This window comes from Sander lucioperca, chromosome 22, assembly GCF_008315115.2.
Source record: "Sander lucioperca isolate FBNREF2018 chromosome 22, SLUC_FBN_1.2, whole genome shotgun sequence".
NCBI lineage: Eukaryota > Metazoa > Chordata > Actinopteri > Perciformes > Percidae > Sander > Sander lucioperca.
The window spans coordinates 1,187,382-1,205,905 of NC_050194.1; the positions used below are offsets into that span (position 1 = coordinate 1,187,382).

General features: G+C 43.1%; 1 protein-coding gene across 2 annotated transcripts in view; it reads left to right on the forward strand.

The window, feature by feature from the left end:
* Positions 1-17,852, forward strand: part of LOC116058519 (hepatic leukemia factor-like) — a 20,798-nt gene extending 2,946 nt beyond the window's left edge. Inside the window, exons 2-4 of one of the 2 annotated variants that reach the window (XM_031311359.2) lie at positions 92-424; positions 15,228-15,442; positions 17,524-17,852. In XM_031311359.2, coding sequence (XP_031167219.1) covers positions 92-424; positions 15,228-15,442; positions 17,524-17,742 — 767 coding nt within the window. In that variant the 3' untranslated portion in view covers positions 17,743-17,852. The remainder of the gene's footprint in view (positions 1-91; positions 425-15,227; positions 15,443-17,523) is intronic. The other variant, XM_031311360.2, reaches the window with a different exon arrangement.
* Positions 17,853-18,524: the final 672 nt, after the last annotated feature.

Here is an 18,524-nt window from a genome sequence, read left to right on the forward strand (position 1 = left end):
ACACATATTCTGATATACAGAGATACAGATATACTTTAATTTGTTTGAAAAAGTAATTAATGAATGAATATATATTTGATTTTGTGTGCAGGTTTCGGCGCGGGTCAGGAGAAGGACCTGGAGGAGGAGCGCAGTGCCCCCCAGTCAGCCTTCCTGGGCCCCACGCTGTGGGACAAGACCCTGTCCTACAACGGAGACACCCTCCAGCTGGAGTACATGGACCTGGAGGAGTTCCTGTCCGAGAACGGCATCCCCTCCGTCCCCTCCAACCACCAACCACGCGCACTGCCGCACCAGCAGCCAATCATGTCCCAAGCCCCGCCCACGTCCACTTCCTCGGTGATGGATCTCAGCAACCACGCCTCCACATCGATGCACGCCAACACCTCTCCCAACGGCCTGCACAGCAGCCCGGCAAGAGCAGGTAGCACAAATACACACACACGCACGCATGCACGCACGCACACCCCCAACCACACTCACACACACACAAAACACACTCACGCTCGCACTTACGCACACATGCACACACACACACACACACATAGACACAGACACACACACACATAGACACGCACGCACACACGCACACACACGCATGCACACGAACGCACACACGCACACGCAGACACACACACACACACACACACATGCACGCACACATGCACGCATGCACACGTTCGCATGCACACACACACACGGGCACACATGAATGCACGCACGCACACACACACACACGCACACACACACACACACACACACACACGCGCACACACACACACACACACACACACACACACTCACATTCATTTTTATTAATTTCATTTTGAGGAACAGCACGTAAGTTGTTTCTTGCTTGTGGTCTCGTTGCATTATCCTGTAATTGACTTTCGTGTCTAAGAAGCCGTGTGTGTGTGTGTGTGTGTGTGTGTGTGTGTGTGTGTGTGTGCGTTTGTGTAGGGAGTGTGTGTGTGTGTGTGTGTCTGTGTGCAGTTTGGGAAAGGGCAACCACTTTAAAAACAAATACCTGGCATGTGATTTGCTGATCCATCTGTCTATCATGTCTGCCATTGTTGTTCTGAACCACGCGGTAGCTGCCAGTAGCTCCTCCCTGGACGCTGATTGGTCCGAACACAAACAAATAACTTTAAGCCTGACAACATGAATATGATCCCGCGAATATGATGAAATCACAAGAATCCAGCTGTCGTGCCAGGTCATTGTGTGGCCTCATTGGCCCGCAAACGTTAGCAGACTCTTTCTATGATTAACAATATTTTAAGCTACCTAGCTACCTGCCTGACCCTCTCTGCTATTATTTTTTTGAATGTTATCCAGCTGTCTTTAGGCTCTCTCACCACACACATACAACACTCTCTGAACAATGACAGTGCAAGGTTTAAGCTCTTCACTATGTTGTGGCTAGAGAAATGCTGTGTGAAAGAAAAAGCAGTAGTGGCGAGATGACCTCAGCTGTGCTTGGTTACTCAGATGTGATCTCAGAGGAACGCTCGGAGTAGTAACGCTCGCACGCACAACGAGGAAAACGTGAGTGAGAGAGGTGTCAGATTTAACAACTCGACAGATGTCCTGGCCAAAGCAAAGGTGTGTGTGTGTGTGCCAACATGCATGTGTGCGACGTCCATAACTTCCGCGTTAGCTCCTTTTATCACTTCAAGTTCCTTATGTTTCTACAGAAAGAAAACAGAGACATATGATCCGCTGTGTGTGCGTGTGTGTGTGTGTGTGTGTGCGTGTGTGTGTGTGTGTGTGTGTGTGTGTGTGTGTGCGTGTGCGTGCGTGCGTGCGTGTGTGTCTGAGTGTGTGTTTGTGAGTGATCATTGTGTTAAGAACATAGTGTTCTCTGCAGAAGTAGGCCAGTGGGCGGCAACCCTCCCATTACACACACCAAGTTTTCCGACTCTCCCTCTCAGTCTGTGTTCAGTCTGATCATTCAGATCAGCTAATAGCCCTGTGTGACACACACACACACACACACACACACACACACACACACACACACACACACACACAGGGATACTCCTGGTGCAGAGTAGAGTTCATGTCTTCAGAATCAGCTGCACTTGTTTTTGAAGATCCTTTTTAGAAATGTTTTAAATATTGTCTTTTGAATAATAATATTTTACTTTTGAAAATGATTTTTGTATTTTAATTAGATTTTTATAATCATTTTACAAATACACTATTTGTTCAGTAGATTAGTTGTCATGGTTGTGGTTTTCAGTTGTGGTTTAATTTTGTTAATTCATTCCTTGTTTGCTTGTTTAGATACAGTATTAGGGGACCACTAAGGTCTATATAAAGAGACTTCAGATACAGTATTAGGGGACCACTAAGGTCTATATAAAGAGACTTCAGATACAGTATTAGGGGACCACTAAGGTCTATATAAAGAGACTTCAGATACAGTATTAGGGGACCACTAAGGTCTATATAAAGAGACTTCAGATACAGTATTAGGGGACCACTAAGGTCTATATAAAGAGACTTCAGATACAGTATTAGAGGACCACTAAGGCCTATATAAAAGAGACTTCAGATACAGTATTAGGGGACCACTAAGGTCTATATAAAAGCATCCAAATGTGGGAACATAGGGCCTAATTTTGAAAACAATCTTAGAAATGTGGGAACATAGCCTAATTTAATAAATAAACGTGTGCCTAATTTTCAGTGAAAAAAAATAAATCTTAGAACTGTGGGAACATAGGCACGCTCCCAAAACTCCCGTTGGATGACTCTCTTCAGAAGGGTTGAAAGTCAGCAACTTTCCCTCTTTAGCGTTTAGCTTAGCATGGCGCCATAGCAACAATAAACAACACTGTCTGTAGCTGTTTGCTGCTTCCTGTTTGGTGCAGGAAGGAGAGCACCCATTAGTTGTTTACAATGTTCACATGATTGAACTTCACTACCAAGACTTCAAATTTTGGATAATATCAAACATGTTTGATTTTGTCTGAACGTCCAGACAGGAGAAAGACTGACTGGGACTGTGTTTTATGACCTTATACCAATAATGTCTTTACATTGATTACATTTTGACATTTTTTTACATAATGCGTTGTTACAAAACATGGCAGATAATTACATAATGGGTTGTGTTAACCCTTGTGTTGTTGTCCCGTCGACCTGCAACTTTGTGTTTTTCTGGGTCGAAATTTCAACATTTTGTCGTTCTTTTTCTACACTTTTCTTGACGTTTTTGTTGATTTTATTTACATTTTTTGTCACTTTTTTATCATTTTTTTGTCACATTTTTTTCACTTTTTTGGCATTTTTTTTATTATCTTTTTGTGACTTTTTCCAATTTTTTCGTCATTTTTTTTCACTTTTTTGTCACTTTTTTCCAATTTTTTAGTCTTTTTTTTTTTTTTTTTTTGGTCACTTTTTTGGCGTTTTTTTTAATTGTTTTTGGTCACTTTTTCCAATTTTTTTGTCAGTTTTTTTGGCAATGTTTTTGATGTTTTTCTTGTCCCTTTTTCTGATTCTATTGTCACTTTTTTCAACATTTAAAAAATAAATTAATGTTTTTGTTGAGTTTTTTTCCTGCGTTTTCATAGCTTTTTCCAATGTTCTGTTGTCGTAGTTCTGATACAGAAAGTTTTTGTAAACGGGTCAAATTTGACCCGAGGACAACAGGATGAAGTAGGTCTATACATTGATTACATTTTGACATTTTATTACATAGTGCGTTGTTAAAGGATCTAAAAACCCGTCCCGTCTGTTTGCACAGCAAACATTTATAATTATTGTTTACAAAAGCAGCAGAATGAGGAGTAGGAGTGAGAGCAGAGTTGGTTGTTGCTGCAGGTTGCTGCTGGCAGTAAGCTGCTGCTCTAATGTCTAAATATAGCTGAGTAATCTGCGGCCATAATCTGGCATATTTGCATTCCCACATGGCCCTGTGACTGTGGAGCAGATAAGCAGGGAGGGACAACAAGGGTTACCCAGGGTTCAGCACGAAACGAAAAACAAACTGTTCGAGGGACTGAGTCCCTAAATAACCTGAAGGTTGCTTCCTCCTGTTTTACTCTTTAATTTGAAGGTCCCATGGCATGAAAATGTTACTTTATGAGGTTTTTTAACATTAATATGAGTTCCCCCAGCCTGCCTATGGTCCCCCAGTGGCTAGAAATGGTGATAGGTGTAAACTGAGCCCTGGGTATCCTGCTCTGCCTTTGAGAAAATGAAAGCTCAGATGGGCCGATCTGGAATCTTCCCGTTATGATGTCATAAGGGGAAAGGTTACCTCCCCTTTCTCTGAATGAATTCATTGGATCAGCTGGAAAACGCATCGTCACAAAGTCCACCAGACTCCATGTAAATAATCAGTACTTTTAGCGTGTATAGAGCCAGCATATTTCCACCAGACTCCATGTAAATAATCAGTACTTTTAGCGTGTATAGAGCCAGCATATTTCCACCAGACTCCATGTAAATAATAAGTACTTTTAGCATGTATAGAGCCAGCATATTTCCACCAGACTCCATGTAAATAATCAGTACTTTTAGCGTGTATAGAGCCAGCATATTTCCACAAGACTCCATGTAAATAATCAGTACTTTTAGCGTGTATAGAGCCAGCATATTTCCACCAGACTCCATGTAAATAATCAGTACTTTTAGCGTGTATAGAGCCAGCATATTTCCACCAGACTCCATGTAAATAATAAGTACTTTTAGCATGTATAGAGCCAGCATATTTCCACCAGACTCCATGTAAATAATCAGTACTTTTAGCGTGTATAGAGCCAGCATATTTCCACAAGACTCCATGTAAATAATCAGTACTTTTAGCGTGTATAGAGCCAGCATATTTCCACCAGAGTCCATGTAAATAATCAGTACTTTTAGCGTGTATAGAGCCAGCATATTTCCACCAGACTCCATGTAAATAATCAGTACTTTTAGCATGTATAGAGCCAGCATATTTCCACCAGACTCCATGTAAATAATCAGTACTTTTAGCGTGTATAGAGCCAGCATATTTCCACAAGACTCCATGTAAATAATCAGTACTTTTAGCGTGTATAGAGCCAGCATATTTCCACCAGACTCCATGTAAATAATCAGTACTTTTAGCGTGTATAGAGCCAGCATATTTCCACCAGACTCCATGTAAATAATAAGTACTTTTAGCATGTATAGAGCCAGCATATTTCCACCAGACTCCATGTAAATAATCAGTACTTTTACCGTGTATAGAGCCAGCATATTTCCACAAGACTCCATGTAAATAATCAGTACTTTTAGCGTGTATAGAGCCAGCATATTTCCACCAGAGTCCATGTAAATAATCAGTACTTTTAGCGTGTATAGAGCCAGCATATTTCCACCAGACTCCATGTAAATAATCAGTACTTTTAGCATGTATAGAGCCAGCATATTTCCACCAGACTCCATGTAAATAATCAGTACTTTTAGCGTGTATAGAGCCAGCATATTTCCACCAGACTCCATGTAAATAATAAGTACTTTTAGCATGTATAGAGCCAGCATATTTCCACCAGACTCCATGTAAATAATCAGTACTTTTAGCGTGTATAGAGCCAGCATATTTCCACCAGACTCCATGTAAATAATCAGTACTTTAGCGTGTATAGAGCCAGCATATTTCCACCAGACTCCATGTAAATAATAAGTACTTTTAGCATGTATAGAGCCAGCATATTTCCACCAGACTCCATGTAAATAATCAGTACTTTTAGCGTGTATAGAGCCAGCATATTTCCACAAGACTCCATGTAAATAATCAGTACTTTTAGCGTGTATAGAGCCAGCATATTTCCACCAGAGTCCATGTAAATAATCAGTACTTTTAGCGTGTATAGAGCCAGCATATTTCCACCAGACTCCATGTAAATAATCAGTACTTTTAGCATGTATAGAGCCAGCATATTTCCACCAGACTCCATGTAAATAATCAGTACTTTTAGCGTGTATAGAGCCAGCATATTTCCACCAGACTCCATGTAAATAATAAGTACTTTTAGCATGTATAGAGCCAGCATATTTCCACCAGACTCCATGTAAATAATCAGTACTTTTAGCGTGTATAGAGCCAGCATATTTCCACCAGACTCCATGTAAATAATCAGTACTTTTAGCGTGTATAGAGCCAGCATATTTCCACCAGAGTCCATGTAAATAATCAGTACTTTTAGCGTGTATAGAGCCAGCATATTTCCACCAGACTCCATGTAAATAATCAGTACTTTTAGCGTGTATAGAGCCAGCATATTTCCACCAGACTCCATGTAAATAATCAGGACTTTTAGCGTGTATAGAGCCAGCATATCTCCACATGTAAATGGGTGAATTAAGGGTTTATTTCAACCAAACCAGAGTGGTGATTGTTGGAACAGTGGAAAGATGAACCAAGACGGCTTTAGATAGTTTTATTTAGTTTCTGTCCACTTTGAATGAAGTGTGTTTTACAATGATAAAAGTCCTGATTATTTACATGGAGTCTGGTGGAGTTTGGCGATATCTGCATATTCGCAGATGTTTTTATAGGATTTTACTCTTTAACAGAAAGGTCTATCTCTGTAGGGATCTTTTCCATAATGTTGTCACACACTTAGGCCAACCAAGACAGATTTTGGTAGTTTTATTTTGTTCATGTCCACTTTGAGTGAAGTGTGTTTTACGATGATTAACCCTTGTTAAGAAATAACCCCTTATTATTTCTTCTAACTCAAACTCACTGGCCTTGGCTCATTTTCTGTTAAGAACATAAAAAATAACTAATTTTCAATGACTGCACACGGTACACCCCCCTACACATAACTATTACATATGACTACACACGGTACACCCCCCTACACATAACTATTACCAGTCCTTCCAGAAAAGTTTTTTTTGTGATTGTTTTGGGCTAAAATCCTTGATTATGCAGCATGTTTTCTTAAAAAATGCGATGCAATATATATTTATGCAATTTCATGTGATGAAATTGCGGGAACTTGCAAAAACTGCGGTTTCATCGTGGCTTCATCGCGGGGTTTGCAGCTCTTCGATGATGTTCACGTCGCGTAATTACGTCACTTTATAACGTTCCCATGGCAACAGGGGAAAATGGCTGCTCTTGTGTGAAGTAAACGCAACATTTTTCAACTTTCTGCTAAGATATGTGTGACTTTTTTTGCAACGAAAATGCGGGGATTATGAAATCATGCAAGCCCCGCATATTTTGCACGGAAATCGGCAATTTATGCGGCAATTTATGCGGCGAAAATGCGGCGTATTTGAAAAAATGCCACCCCCGAAATAAATATGCAGACTTTGGCTGATTATGCGTTGAATTATGTGATCGGATAATCACGTTTTTCTGGAGGGACTGTACATAACTATTACATATGAGGTGTTTTTAGTGTATTTAAATGTAGGTACTATGATACTATGTTGTCTTTCTGCACCTGCTATTCCCACACAAAGTTACACAATAGTTACATTTCAAGCTCTTTCACCTGTTCTGATCAAGTTCTAAGAAATAAGCAGCAATAATGATCAAAAATCATTTTATAATTGAATTTCCTTGATTTCTCACAAAAAAACAAAAATGATCATATGATCATAAATGTGATCTCACAGGGGTAAATAAATACATGTTGTATGTATCATTGGTAATTGAGCTAAAGTAAACACCTGTTAAGTATTTTTACATACATTGTTATGGCTGTATTGATTTAAAAGCCTAATAATGTGGAGGGTCCACCAGACCCGGGAACATTGGCTGTGAAACAAAAATATGAACACCACACAAGAGTTAAATTAGTGTAACTTTAAAAGTAACTTCAGTATCTCTCTTCTCACTAGTTTCATCCAACCAGGGCTCAACCCAAATCCCCCAAAATATGGATTAGAGAAAGCGGTATGGTCTGGTCTTAAGCAGAATTAAGCATTTATTTCCACTTTGCCCTTCCCTCCCTCCTCTTTTACATTTATAACCCTCTGAAATGTCTCAATGGATAAGTTCTCAACTATAAAATTAATCCATTAATCAGTTTGAGTCATTTGTTAATGTAAAAACAGGTAAATGTGTGTGATGTCAGCTTGTTAAATATGAATATTGCTCTAGTTCCTTATCTCCTCTGGGACGGGAAACTGAAGATCTTTGAGTTGTGGACAGAACAAGACATTTGAAGACGTCATCTTGGGATTTTTGGGAAACTCTGATTCACATATTTCACCATTTTCTGACATTTTATAAACCAAACAACTAATCGAGAAAACAATCAACATATTAAGTATTAATAATTCTTTATAAAATTGGGTTATTGTTTCTTTTTTTGAGTGGAAATGAGAGCTGGGGTCATGAAGTGATTAGCTTAGCTTAGCATAAAGACTGAACGCAGAGGGAAACTGCTAGCATTGTTCCGTCTAAAGTTCTTTTATTTATAGTTACAAATGATTGTGTAGAAATGAAGGGTCAGAGTCCAGCTGGGCTCTACGGGAAACATCAGGAACTACGACTCAGTGGCTCACACTCAAGTTACACACACACACACACACACACACACACACACACACCTGCTGTACCAGCTGGAGAGGAAAAACAAATAGCCTCTTCCAAGAACTGCTGCTGGGTGAACATTTGGTTCATTAATCACATCTCCACAGCTTGTGAGTTTTCTTAAAATTTGACGTTTTAAAACAAATTTCTTTATACTTTTTAAAATCTTAACCTCTTTGGGGACGAAATGTATAGAAGTCCATTCATATATATGTATATATATATATATATGTGTGTGTGTGTGTGTGTGTGTGTGTGTCTGTTTGTCTGTGCGTGTGTGTGTGTGTGTGCGTGCGTGTGTGTGTGCGTGTGGATGTGTGTGTGTGTGTGTGCATGTGGGCGTGTGTGTGTGTGTGTGTGTGTGTACATGTGTGCGTGTGGGCGTGTGTGTGTGTGTGTGAGTGAGTGTGTGTGTGTGTGTGAGTGTGTGTATGTGTGTGTATGTGTGTCTGTCTGTGTGTGTGTGTGTGTGTGTGTGTGTGTGTGTGTGTGTGCGTGCGTGCGTGTGGGCGTGCGTGTGGGCGTGTGGGCGTGTGTGTGTGTGTACATGTGTACATGTGTGCGTGTGGGCGTGTGTGTGTGTGTGTGCGTGCGTGCGTGTGGGAGTGCGTGTGGGCGTGTGGGCGTGTGTGTGTGTGTGTGTGGGCGTGCGTGCGTGTGGGCGTGCGTGTGTGCGTGTGGGCGTGTGGGCGTGTGTGTGTGTGTGTGTGTGACTTTTTTGTATCCCAGTTTGAGGTTTTATGTCAGAATCCTGAGATAATAAGTCAATAAGTTTAAGATAAACTTGCAGTATTTCAACTGAAAACTGTTTTTAATTCAATATTAAGATGAAGATTTATGAGATTAATTCCAAAAATACAGAGATGACATCACAGAGGCTGCATCCATTATTTTTTTTCTAGTCTAGTCTAGTTTGGATTATTATTCGGTTTGATTTAACTGACGGATGAAACATGGATACCGGTAGGTGATAGCTGGAAAAGAAAATAATATAGGTATATGTATGTGTGTATGTATGTGTATGTGTATGTGTACCTGTGTGTATGTATGTATGTGTGTATGTATGTGTATGTGTATGTGTACATGTGTATATGTATGTGTACCTGTGTGTATGTATGTGTACCTGTGTGTATGTATGTGTACCTGTGTGTATGTATGTGTACCTGTGTGTATGTATGTGTACCTGTGTGTATGTATGTGTACCTGTGTGTATGTATGTATGTGTGTATGTATGTGTATGTGTATGTGTACATGTGTATATGTATGTGTACCTGTGTGTATGTATGTGTACCTGTGTGTATGTATGTGTACCTGTGTGTATGTATGTGTACATGTGTGTATGTATGTGTACATGTGTATTTGTATGTGTACCTGTGCGTATGTATGTGTACATGTGTGTATGTATGTGTACCTGTGTGTATGTATGTGTATTTTTTGTAGTGCACACATTTTCCAATGTTTTTATTTCCTATTATGCCATTTTTTTTGTCTTTTTTTCAAATGTTCTGTATTTTAACTTTAGCTATATACCAAATTATTGTTTTCTTAATTACAGATTTATTTCTTATTATAATAATAATAATAATAATAATAATAATAATAATAATACATTTTATTTAAAGGCGCCTTTCTCGGCACTCAAGGACACCGTACAGGGATACGTAAGACATTTAAAAGCAGCAAAAAATATTAAGAATACTAATAATAATAAAATTGACATCAAGTGGAATAGGCAGCTTTAAACTCATGTGTTGTGAGTTGCAATTTGAAATGGGGGAATGAATCGATGTTTCTAAATTGGGCTGGTAATGAATTCCAGAGACGGGGAGCAGAGCGGCTGAATGCTCTGCTCCCCGTGGTGGTGAGACGGGCAGAGGGGACAGACAGGTGTATGGAGGAAGAGGATCTGAATGCTCTGCTCCCCGTGTTGGTGGTTAGACGGGCAGAGCAGACAGACAGGTGTATGGAGGAAGAGGATCTGAGGGAGCAGGAGGGAGTGGGATGCTGGAGGAGATCAGACAAATATCACACATCACTCCTGTTCTCTACACCAGTGTTTTTCAACCTTTTTTGAGCCACGGCACATTTTTTACATTAAAAAAAATCGCGCGGCACACCACCAACCAAACATTTTACAAAATCACACATTGTAGCCTAATACGATCAGAATCTGCATTTTTCCTTTTTAAAAATGTATCCATCACTGTTGCAGGCTTACGTCGATGACCTCGGCTACTGCTTACATCCTGTCACTGCCACCAGGGGGCAGTAATTCTATTGTCTTAAATCAACAAGGTCATTATTGCGCTATACTGCCACCTACTGACACAGAATAGTATTTCATTTCTCTGCCAGTAATCACATTGCAGGCACGGATGCGCAACAGTGGCAAATTATTTGCAGTAACTCATTAAAAAATTTGTTGGACCAATTAAGTAAAATCGGATAATTTCCCACGGCACACAGGACGATCTCTCTCTGGCACAGTGGTTGAAAATCACTGCTCTACACCCTACATTGGCTCCCTATGTGTTTTAGAATAGATTTTAAGATCTTATATTATTATTGCCTTAAATGGCCTGGCCCCGGAGTATTTGTCCGAAATTTTAACTTTGCATGAGCACAACCGGTCATTGCGGTCTTCAAATCAGCTGGTTTTAGAAGTCCCAAGGTCTAGGTATAAACAGTGGGGTGATCTGCCCCGAGTTACCACCTGATATTCACACTATTACAGATGGAGCTATTTTTAGGTCCAAACTCAAAACCTATTTGTTTAGACTGGCTTTTAATACGTAGTAGTGGTGTGACAATTTCACTCTCCTGTTTCTTTGTCACCTTTTCTGATTTTACTGTTATATGTTTCATTCTTTTTATTGTATATGTTGTTTTATACTTGATTCCTGATGTAACGCACTTTGGATACCTGCTGGTTGCTGTAAAGTGCTATATAAATGCATTTTGATTGATTGATTGATTAAAATATTGGGGGGCGAGGTTGTGGATGGCCTTGAATGCAGACAGGAGGACTTTGAATTGGATATGGAACTGGACCGGGAGCCAGTGGAGCTGTTGGAGGACAGGAGTGATGTGGTGGATGGAGAGGGTTCAAGTTATGATGCGGTGAAGCTGAATTTTGGACCAGTTGAAGTTTATGGAGGGATTTGTGAGGGAGGCTGAAGAGGAGAGAGTAAAGCGTGAATTATACTGGCTGTGTATGTGATGTCATGGAATCGCCGTAACTATTTATAACCGCGCTGGTGGTCGCGACACTAGTTGCAGTCTTCTCCTGAACAGAGGTGGCGCTAATGAGGAAAGGCTACCGACTTTTGCTATTTCTACGGACTAGAAGAAGGAGAAAAAGGTAAACAACGGCAGAACTGGCAGCAGCATTGACGTCAATGCTTCGATTTGATTGGATGAGCTACTTGGTGGGATCAAGCCTTTCATTCACCGTAAAAGAACTCATCTTAATCCAGTAAGTTTACCAGAGAGTCCAGACATCAGGTTGGCCAGGAGCTCGTTCATGCTTCCTGTTTCCACTTTGTCGTGCGCTGCTGAAAATAAAAAAGTGGTGCACGACCTCGGCTCACGCGCTATTAATCCGGGCGCGCCGGCAAGATCTACAGCATTTTGACGTCACGATGGCGCGTGCCAGGTTGGGAACGGCCAGTATAATTCAGGCATTACAGTAATCGAGACGGGAAGTGACGAGACTGTGGACAAGCATGGCGGCAGTGTGGGGGGGTAAGTAGGATTGGGCATTGAGAACCGATTCCTACTTGGAATCATTTCAAAATAACGATTCCAGTGGAATCGTTTTTTTATTGGAATCGTTTGGAGGATTTGGTTTCAAATCCGATCATCGCAAAGTTTTAGTTTCCGAAGCGGCCAGGCGCTTGTTGTGTTGCAGCCTTGGAGCACAGTAAGCGGCGCTCTAGTGTGGCTTTATTTTACATCGAAAAAGCCCTATAAACTGCAAACCACCATTGAATCAAAAATAAAAACGTTCCTCTTATTTGTGAAAATAGGCAAATGACACATTTCAACTCCACCTCTAAAAAGAGAATGGATAGGAACCGGAATTCGAAAGGAAAAATCAGAATTGGAATCAGAATTGTTAAAATCCAAACAATGCCCAATCCTATTGGTAAGGGAGGGGCGGAGGGAATTGATGTTTCGTAGGTCAACCCGTTCTCATTCCGAACTCGTAAAATAAACACGTTTGGACAGTGTCAGAGACTGATGAGACGAAAAAGGCGTCTTTCAGCGTGTTTGTGTAACGCACCGGGGAGAGCAGCAGTTAGAGAGGATTTAGAGAGTAGTATGTAAGGAGGTTGGTTGGGGGGGAGGATGGGTCAAACACAGGACTTTCACCAGGAGACCAGGGTTCACGTCCCGCTTGTAACGCTTGCTATAGTCGCTTTTTTCTTTCTTCCCGCGTGTCACAGAAACGTATGCACACCCACGACCTTTTCCTTAACATAACTGCGTCAAAAGGGACGACAATAGTCCCGACCAAGCGCGTTCACTTAAAGCGCTAAAGGGACAGCAATAGTCCCGACCAAGCGTGTTTACTTATATTGCTAAAGGGACGGCAATAGTCCCGACCAAGCGCGTTTACTTATAACGCTAAAGGGACGACAGTAGTCCCGACCGAGCATGTTTACTTATAACGCTAAAGGGACGACAGTAGTCCCGACCAAGCGTGTTTACTTATAGCGCTAAAGGGACGGCAATAGTCCCGACTAAGCACGTTTACTTAAAGCGCTAAAGGAGACTTTTAGCGTCAATAAGAATGACAAAGGCACCTGACCAAGCATCCATATTTTACGAGATGAGTGTGAGAACGTGTTGCGTAGGTGGAAGTAGGCAGACCAGGTATTGATGTTATTGATGTGGGGTTGAAAGGATAGTGTTAAGAGTCTGTGTGTCAAGGATGACACACAGACTCTTAACCTGGGGGAAGGGGGAAACGGAGGAGTTATCAATAGTGAGAGAAAAACTTGTCGGTTTTGCATGAAGTGGATTTGGTGCCAACGAGGAGAACCTCGGTTTTATTACTGTTTTGTTTGAGGAAGTTTTGGGTGAACCAGGCTTTGATTTCAGAGATGCAATCAGTAAGGGAGGTGGGCGGGAGAGTGGACGAAGGTTTGGTTGAGAGGTAGAGCTGGGTGTCATCAGCATAACAGTTGAAGTCCATCCATCTTCTTCCGCTTATCCGGTAACGGGTCGCGGGGGTAGCAGCTCCAGCAGGGGACCCCAAACTTCCCTTTCCCGAGCCACATTAACCAGCTCCGACTGGGGGATCCCGAGGCGTTCCCAGGCCAGGTTGGAGATATAATCCCTCCACCTAGTCCTGGGTCTTCCCCGAGGCCTCCTCCCAGCTGGACGTGCCTGGAAAACCTCCCTAGGGAGGCGCCCAGGGGGCATCCTTACCAGATGCCCGAACCACCTCAACTGGCTCCTTTCGACGCGAAGGAGCAGCGGCTCTACTCCGAGCTCCTCACGGATGACTGAGCTTCTCACCCTATCTCTAAGGGAGACGCCAGCCACCCTCCTGAGGAAACCCATTTCGGCCGCTTGTACCCTGGATCTCGTTCTTTCGGGGTATCACACTTCTCAGCCTCCCCGGTAAAGTCTACTCCAAGGTGCTGGAAAGGAGGGTTCGGTCGATAGTCGAACCTCAGGTTGAAGAGGAACAATGCGGATTCCGTCCTGGTCGTGGAACAATGGACCAGATCTTTACTCTCGCAAGGATCCTGGAGGGAGCCTGGGAGTATGCCCAACCGGTCTACATGTGCTTTGTGGATCTGGAGAAGGCGTATGACCGGGTCCCCCGGGAGACACTGTGGGAGGTGCTGCGGGAGTACGGGGTGAGGGGGTCCCTTCTCAGGGCCATCCAATCTCTGTACGACCAAAGCGAGAGCTGTGTCCGGGTTCTCGGCAGTAAGTCGGACTCGTTTCAGGTGAGAGTTGGCCTCCGCCAGGGCTGCGCTTTGTCACCAATCCTGTTTGTAGTATTTATGGACAGGATATCGAGGCGTAGTCGGGGTGGAGAGGGGTTGCAGTTTGGTGAGCTGGGGATCTCATCGCTGCTTTTTGCAGATGATGTGGTCCTGATGGCATCGTCGGCCTGTGACCTTCAGCACTCACTGGATCGGTTCGCAGCCGAGTGTGAAGCGGCTGGGATGAGGATCAGCACCTCTAAATCTGAGGCCATGGTTCTCAGCAGGAAACCGATGGAGTGCCTTCTCCAGGTAGGGAATGAGTCTTTACCCCAAGTGAAGGAGTTCAAGTACCTTGGAGTCTTGTTCGCGAGTGAGGGAACAATGGAGCGGGAGATTGGTCGGAGAATCGGCGCAGCGGGTGCGGTATTACACTCAATTTATCGCACCGTTGTGACGAAAAGAGAGCTGAGCCAGAAGGCAAAGCTCTCAATCTACCGGTCAGTTTTCGTTCCTACCCTCACCTATGGTCATGAAGGCTGGGTCATAACAGTTGAAGTGAATGTTAAATTTGCGGAAGATATTGTCAAGGGGAAGGAGGTAAATGATGAAGAGTCAGTGGAGTGAATGGATTTAAAAGACTTGAGTTGAATGAACTGTACATGAAGTGTACATGTAAATAAACTTGCCTTGCCTCTTATATTCCACAAAGACCTTTTAAAGACCCTGACTTGTCTTCCTTTCAGGAATCACGAACTCCAGAAACACTCCCAGCCCCATCGACCCAGACACCATCCAAGTTCCTGTTCGGTACGAGCCCGACCCGGCTGACTTGGTGCTGTCTAGCGTGCCGGGGCAGGAGATGTTCGACCCACGCAAATGCAAGTTCTCGTCTGAGGAGCTGAAACCACAGCCCATGATCAAGAAAGCTCGCAAGGTCTTCATCCCAGAGGACCTGAAGGTAATTTGGAGTTGGTTCTGACAACATCGATGTCGTCTTTCCCTTCTTTTGAACCTTTTTTTAGAGCCTGAAATCATCTTGTTAAGATTAATTACCCTTTTAATTGAAAAAGAAATATAAAAACCTCAGTTTATGGTGAATCATGTTGATCATTGAGCTTTAAGGATATATTTATGGCCTTTGGACAGAGCCATGCTAAATATTCACTCCTTGTTCCTCCAGCCTTTATGCTAAGCTAAGCTAAGCACACCCTGACTCCAGTCAACAGACTTGAGATTTAAATTCACTAGGGATGCACCGAATCCTAGCCTCGTGAGAGCGTCCTGATCTGGCGAGCTCCAGTTTTCCACTCGCAGATCAGTCTGGTATCTTGAGACAGAGAAGATTTGGAGCCGTTCGCCAAACGACCGACCAATCAGCGTTGGTTTTGAGGCGGGTTTATGTGTCACGCAACAAGAAGCGACTGTTCAGTCTAAACAACATGCCGGCTTCCACGGATGAGATGAGCGTAGCTATCGCGCAAGTTTTATCCGAATTAGAAAGTATTCCTTCATTGAAAGAAGAGCAGAAAACGGCACTGGAGGCTTTTCTCGGAGGAAAAGATGTTTTGGTTCTTCTTCAGAAGTGTACCGTGAAAACTTATCGTTGATGAGGTTCATGTCACACACAAATGGTAAGTTTAAAAACATTAACGTTAGCTACGTTACCTAACCTAATTGTATGTTAAACGATGGCATTAGAAGAACCGCAAGGTCCTTGAAGCCAAACTAACGCTAGCTACACTAACTTAGCTGGCTACACTAACTTAGCTAGCTTCGTTGATCTGATTGGTTGATTTGGCCCGTCTATCACCAACATAGGTGGTGATAGAAAGATGGTTTATCCAATCAGCTAACCAGTATTTTTGCCCCTTCCCAAAAGTTCTCCAACGAAAAGTTCCCAGATGGATATGCGGAGCAAAATGCGAAGCAATCCATCTGGCGGAGTCAGTTTACCGAAGCCAGGATTCGGGTTTGGATTCGGCCGAATATTGGGTTTTTAAAAAAATTTTTCACCGAACCCTACGCTTGTGCTACGCTGGTCGACGTAATGACGGCGCCGTTGATTACGGGAAGGTGTTTACGTAGGTGGAGCGTTCAATGCAGCAGGCTGTGAGAAAGTGGAAATGGAACTGGTGAGCAGAAAAAGTGTAGTTTGGCAGAACTTTCAGTCAAAAGAAGGCCATTCAAGTCCAGCTACATGTTCAATCTGTAATGCTGATTAGTCTGGTGGTGGCGAGGACCCTAAACCATACACAACATCACCGCTATTACAACATCTGGTATGAAACATCTGAAAGAATACGAGTTGTGATGAAGGAATCTACAGACAGCAGCCAGAATGCAGCAACTTCAGGTACGGCAAAGGAAGGACAGTCACTGCTAAAAACTTGTAGTAACCAAACAGTGCCTCTCCCGGGCTGTCAGCTGTTCTCTCGGTAAATTAGTCTCCGTACAGTGGGAGTGGAGTGACCGAACGGCCGGCTGCTGCTCGTTAGCTAACGTTAGCTTTCTAATTTCACCCATCCAACATGCCTTCATCATTCACTGGTTAGCTCATCTGGCGATGTGCTTTCCTACGATGTGAAAAGAGCGTGTGAATTCAACATTAAGTTGTTACATTGAACTATTTTAGAGGCTGTGGACATTGTTTACTTCATTAATGTGTTTACTGTGTTCATGGACTGAGGATGGGAGGAGGATTCGGTATTCAGTTTCAAATTCGGCAGAATCTTAACCACTGGATTCGATATTCGGCCGAACCCCAAAGATCTGGATTCGGTGCATCCCTAAAATTCTCATGTAACTCTCAGAAAGAGATGAAATTAAAGTGTTTCCCAAAATGATCACATTTCAAACAATTTCTTTGACAATTACTTAGATTCTTTTTGGAAATAACTGTGTTTGTGTATCCAGTCACATTGTTTCATTACTGAATTCTTTTAAAACGTTATCATAGGAGACAGAAATTTCAGAAATTTAAGTCTCTGAAGTGTTTCTCTTTTTTTCATGTCTCCTCTCTCCTCGCTTGCGTCCTTCGAGCAGGATGACAAATACTGGGCCCGGCGCAGGAAGAACAATCTGGCGGCCAAGAGGTCCCGGGACGCCCGGCGGCTCAAAGAGAACCAGATCGCCATCCGAGCCGGCTTCCTGGAGAAGGAGAACTCTGCTCTGAGGCAGGAAGTGGCTGAGCTCAGGAAAGAGCTGGGACGCACCAAGAACGTCCTGGCCAAGTACGAGGCACGGCACGGGCTGCTGTGAGGACGCACACAGGGAGCGTGCCTATGTTCCCACAGCCCTATGTTCCCACAGCCCTATGTTCCCACAGCCCTATGTTCCCACAGCCCAATGTTCCCACAGCCCTATGTTCCCACAGCCCAATGTTCCCACAGCCCTATGTTCCCACAGCCCTATGTTCCCACAGCCCAATGTTCCCACAGCCCTATGTTCCCACAGCCCAATGTTCCCACAGCCCTATGTTCCCACAGCCCTATGTTCCCACAGCCCAATGTTCCCACAGCCCTATGTTCCCACAGCCCAATGTTCCCACCGCCCTGTATTCCCACAGCCCAATGATCCCACAGCCCTATATTCCCACAGCCCTAAGTTCCCACAGCCCTAAGTTCCCACAGTCCTATGTTCCCATAGCCCTATGTTCCCACAGCCCAATGTTCCCACAGCCCAATGATCCCACAGCCCTATATTCCCACAGCCCTAAGTTCCCACAGCCCTAAGTTCCCACAGTCCTATGTTCCCATAGCCCTATGTTCCCACAGCCCTATGTTCCCACAGCCCAATGTTCCCACAGCCCAATGTTCCCACAGCCCAATGATCCCACAGCCCTATGGTCCCACAGCCCTATTTTCCCAAATCCCTATTTTCCCACAGCCCAATGTTCCCACAGCCCTATGTTCAAAATTAGGCCTTATGTTCCCACATTTCTAAGAATTATTTTCCAAAATTAGTCCCTATGTTCCCACATTTCCTTTTTCATAAATTTGTCTCAGATTTTATCCCCCTTTCTCCCAATTTGGTAGTCAATT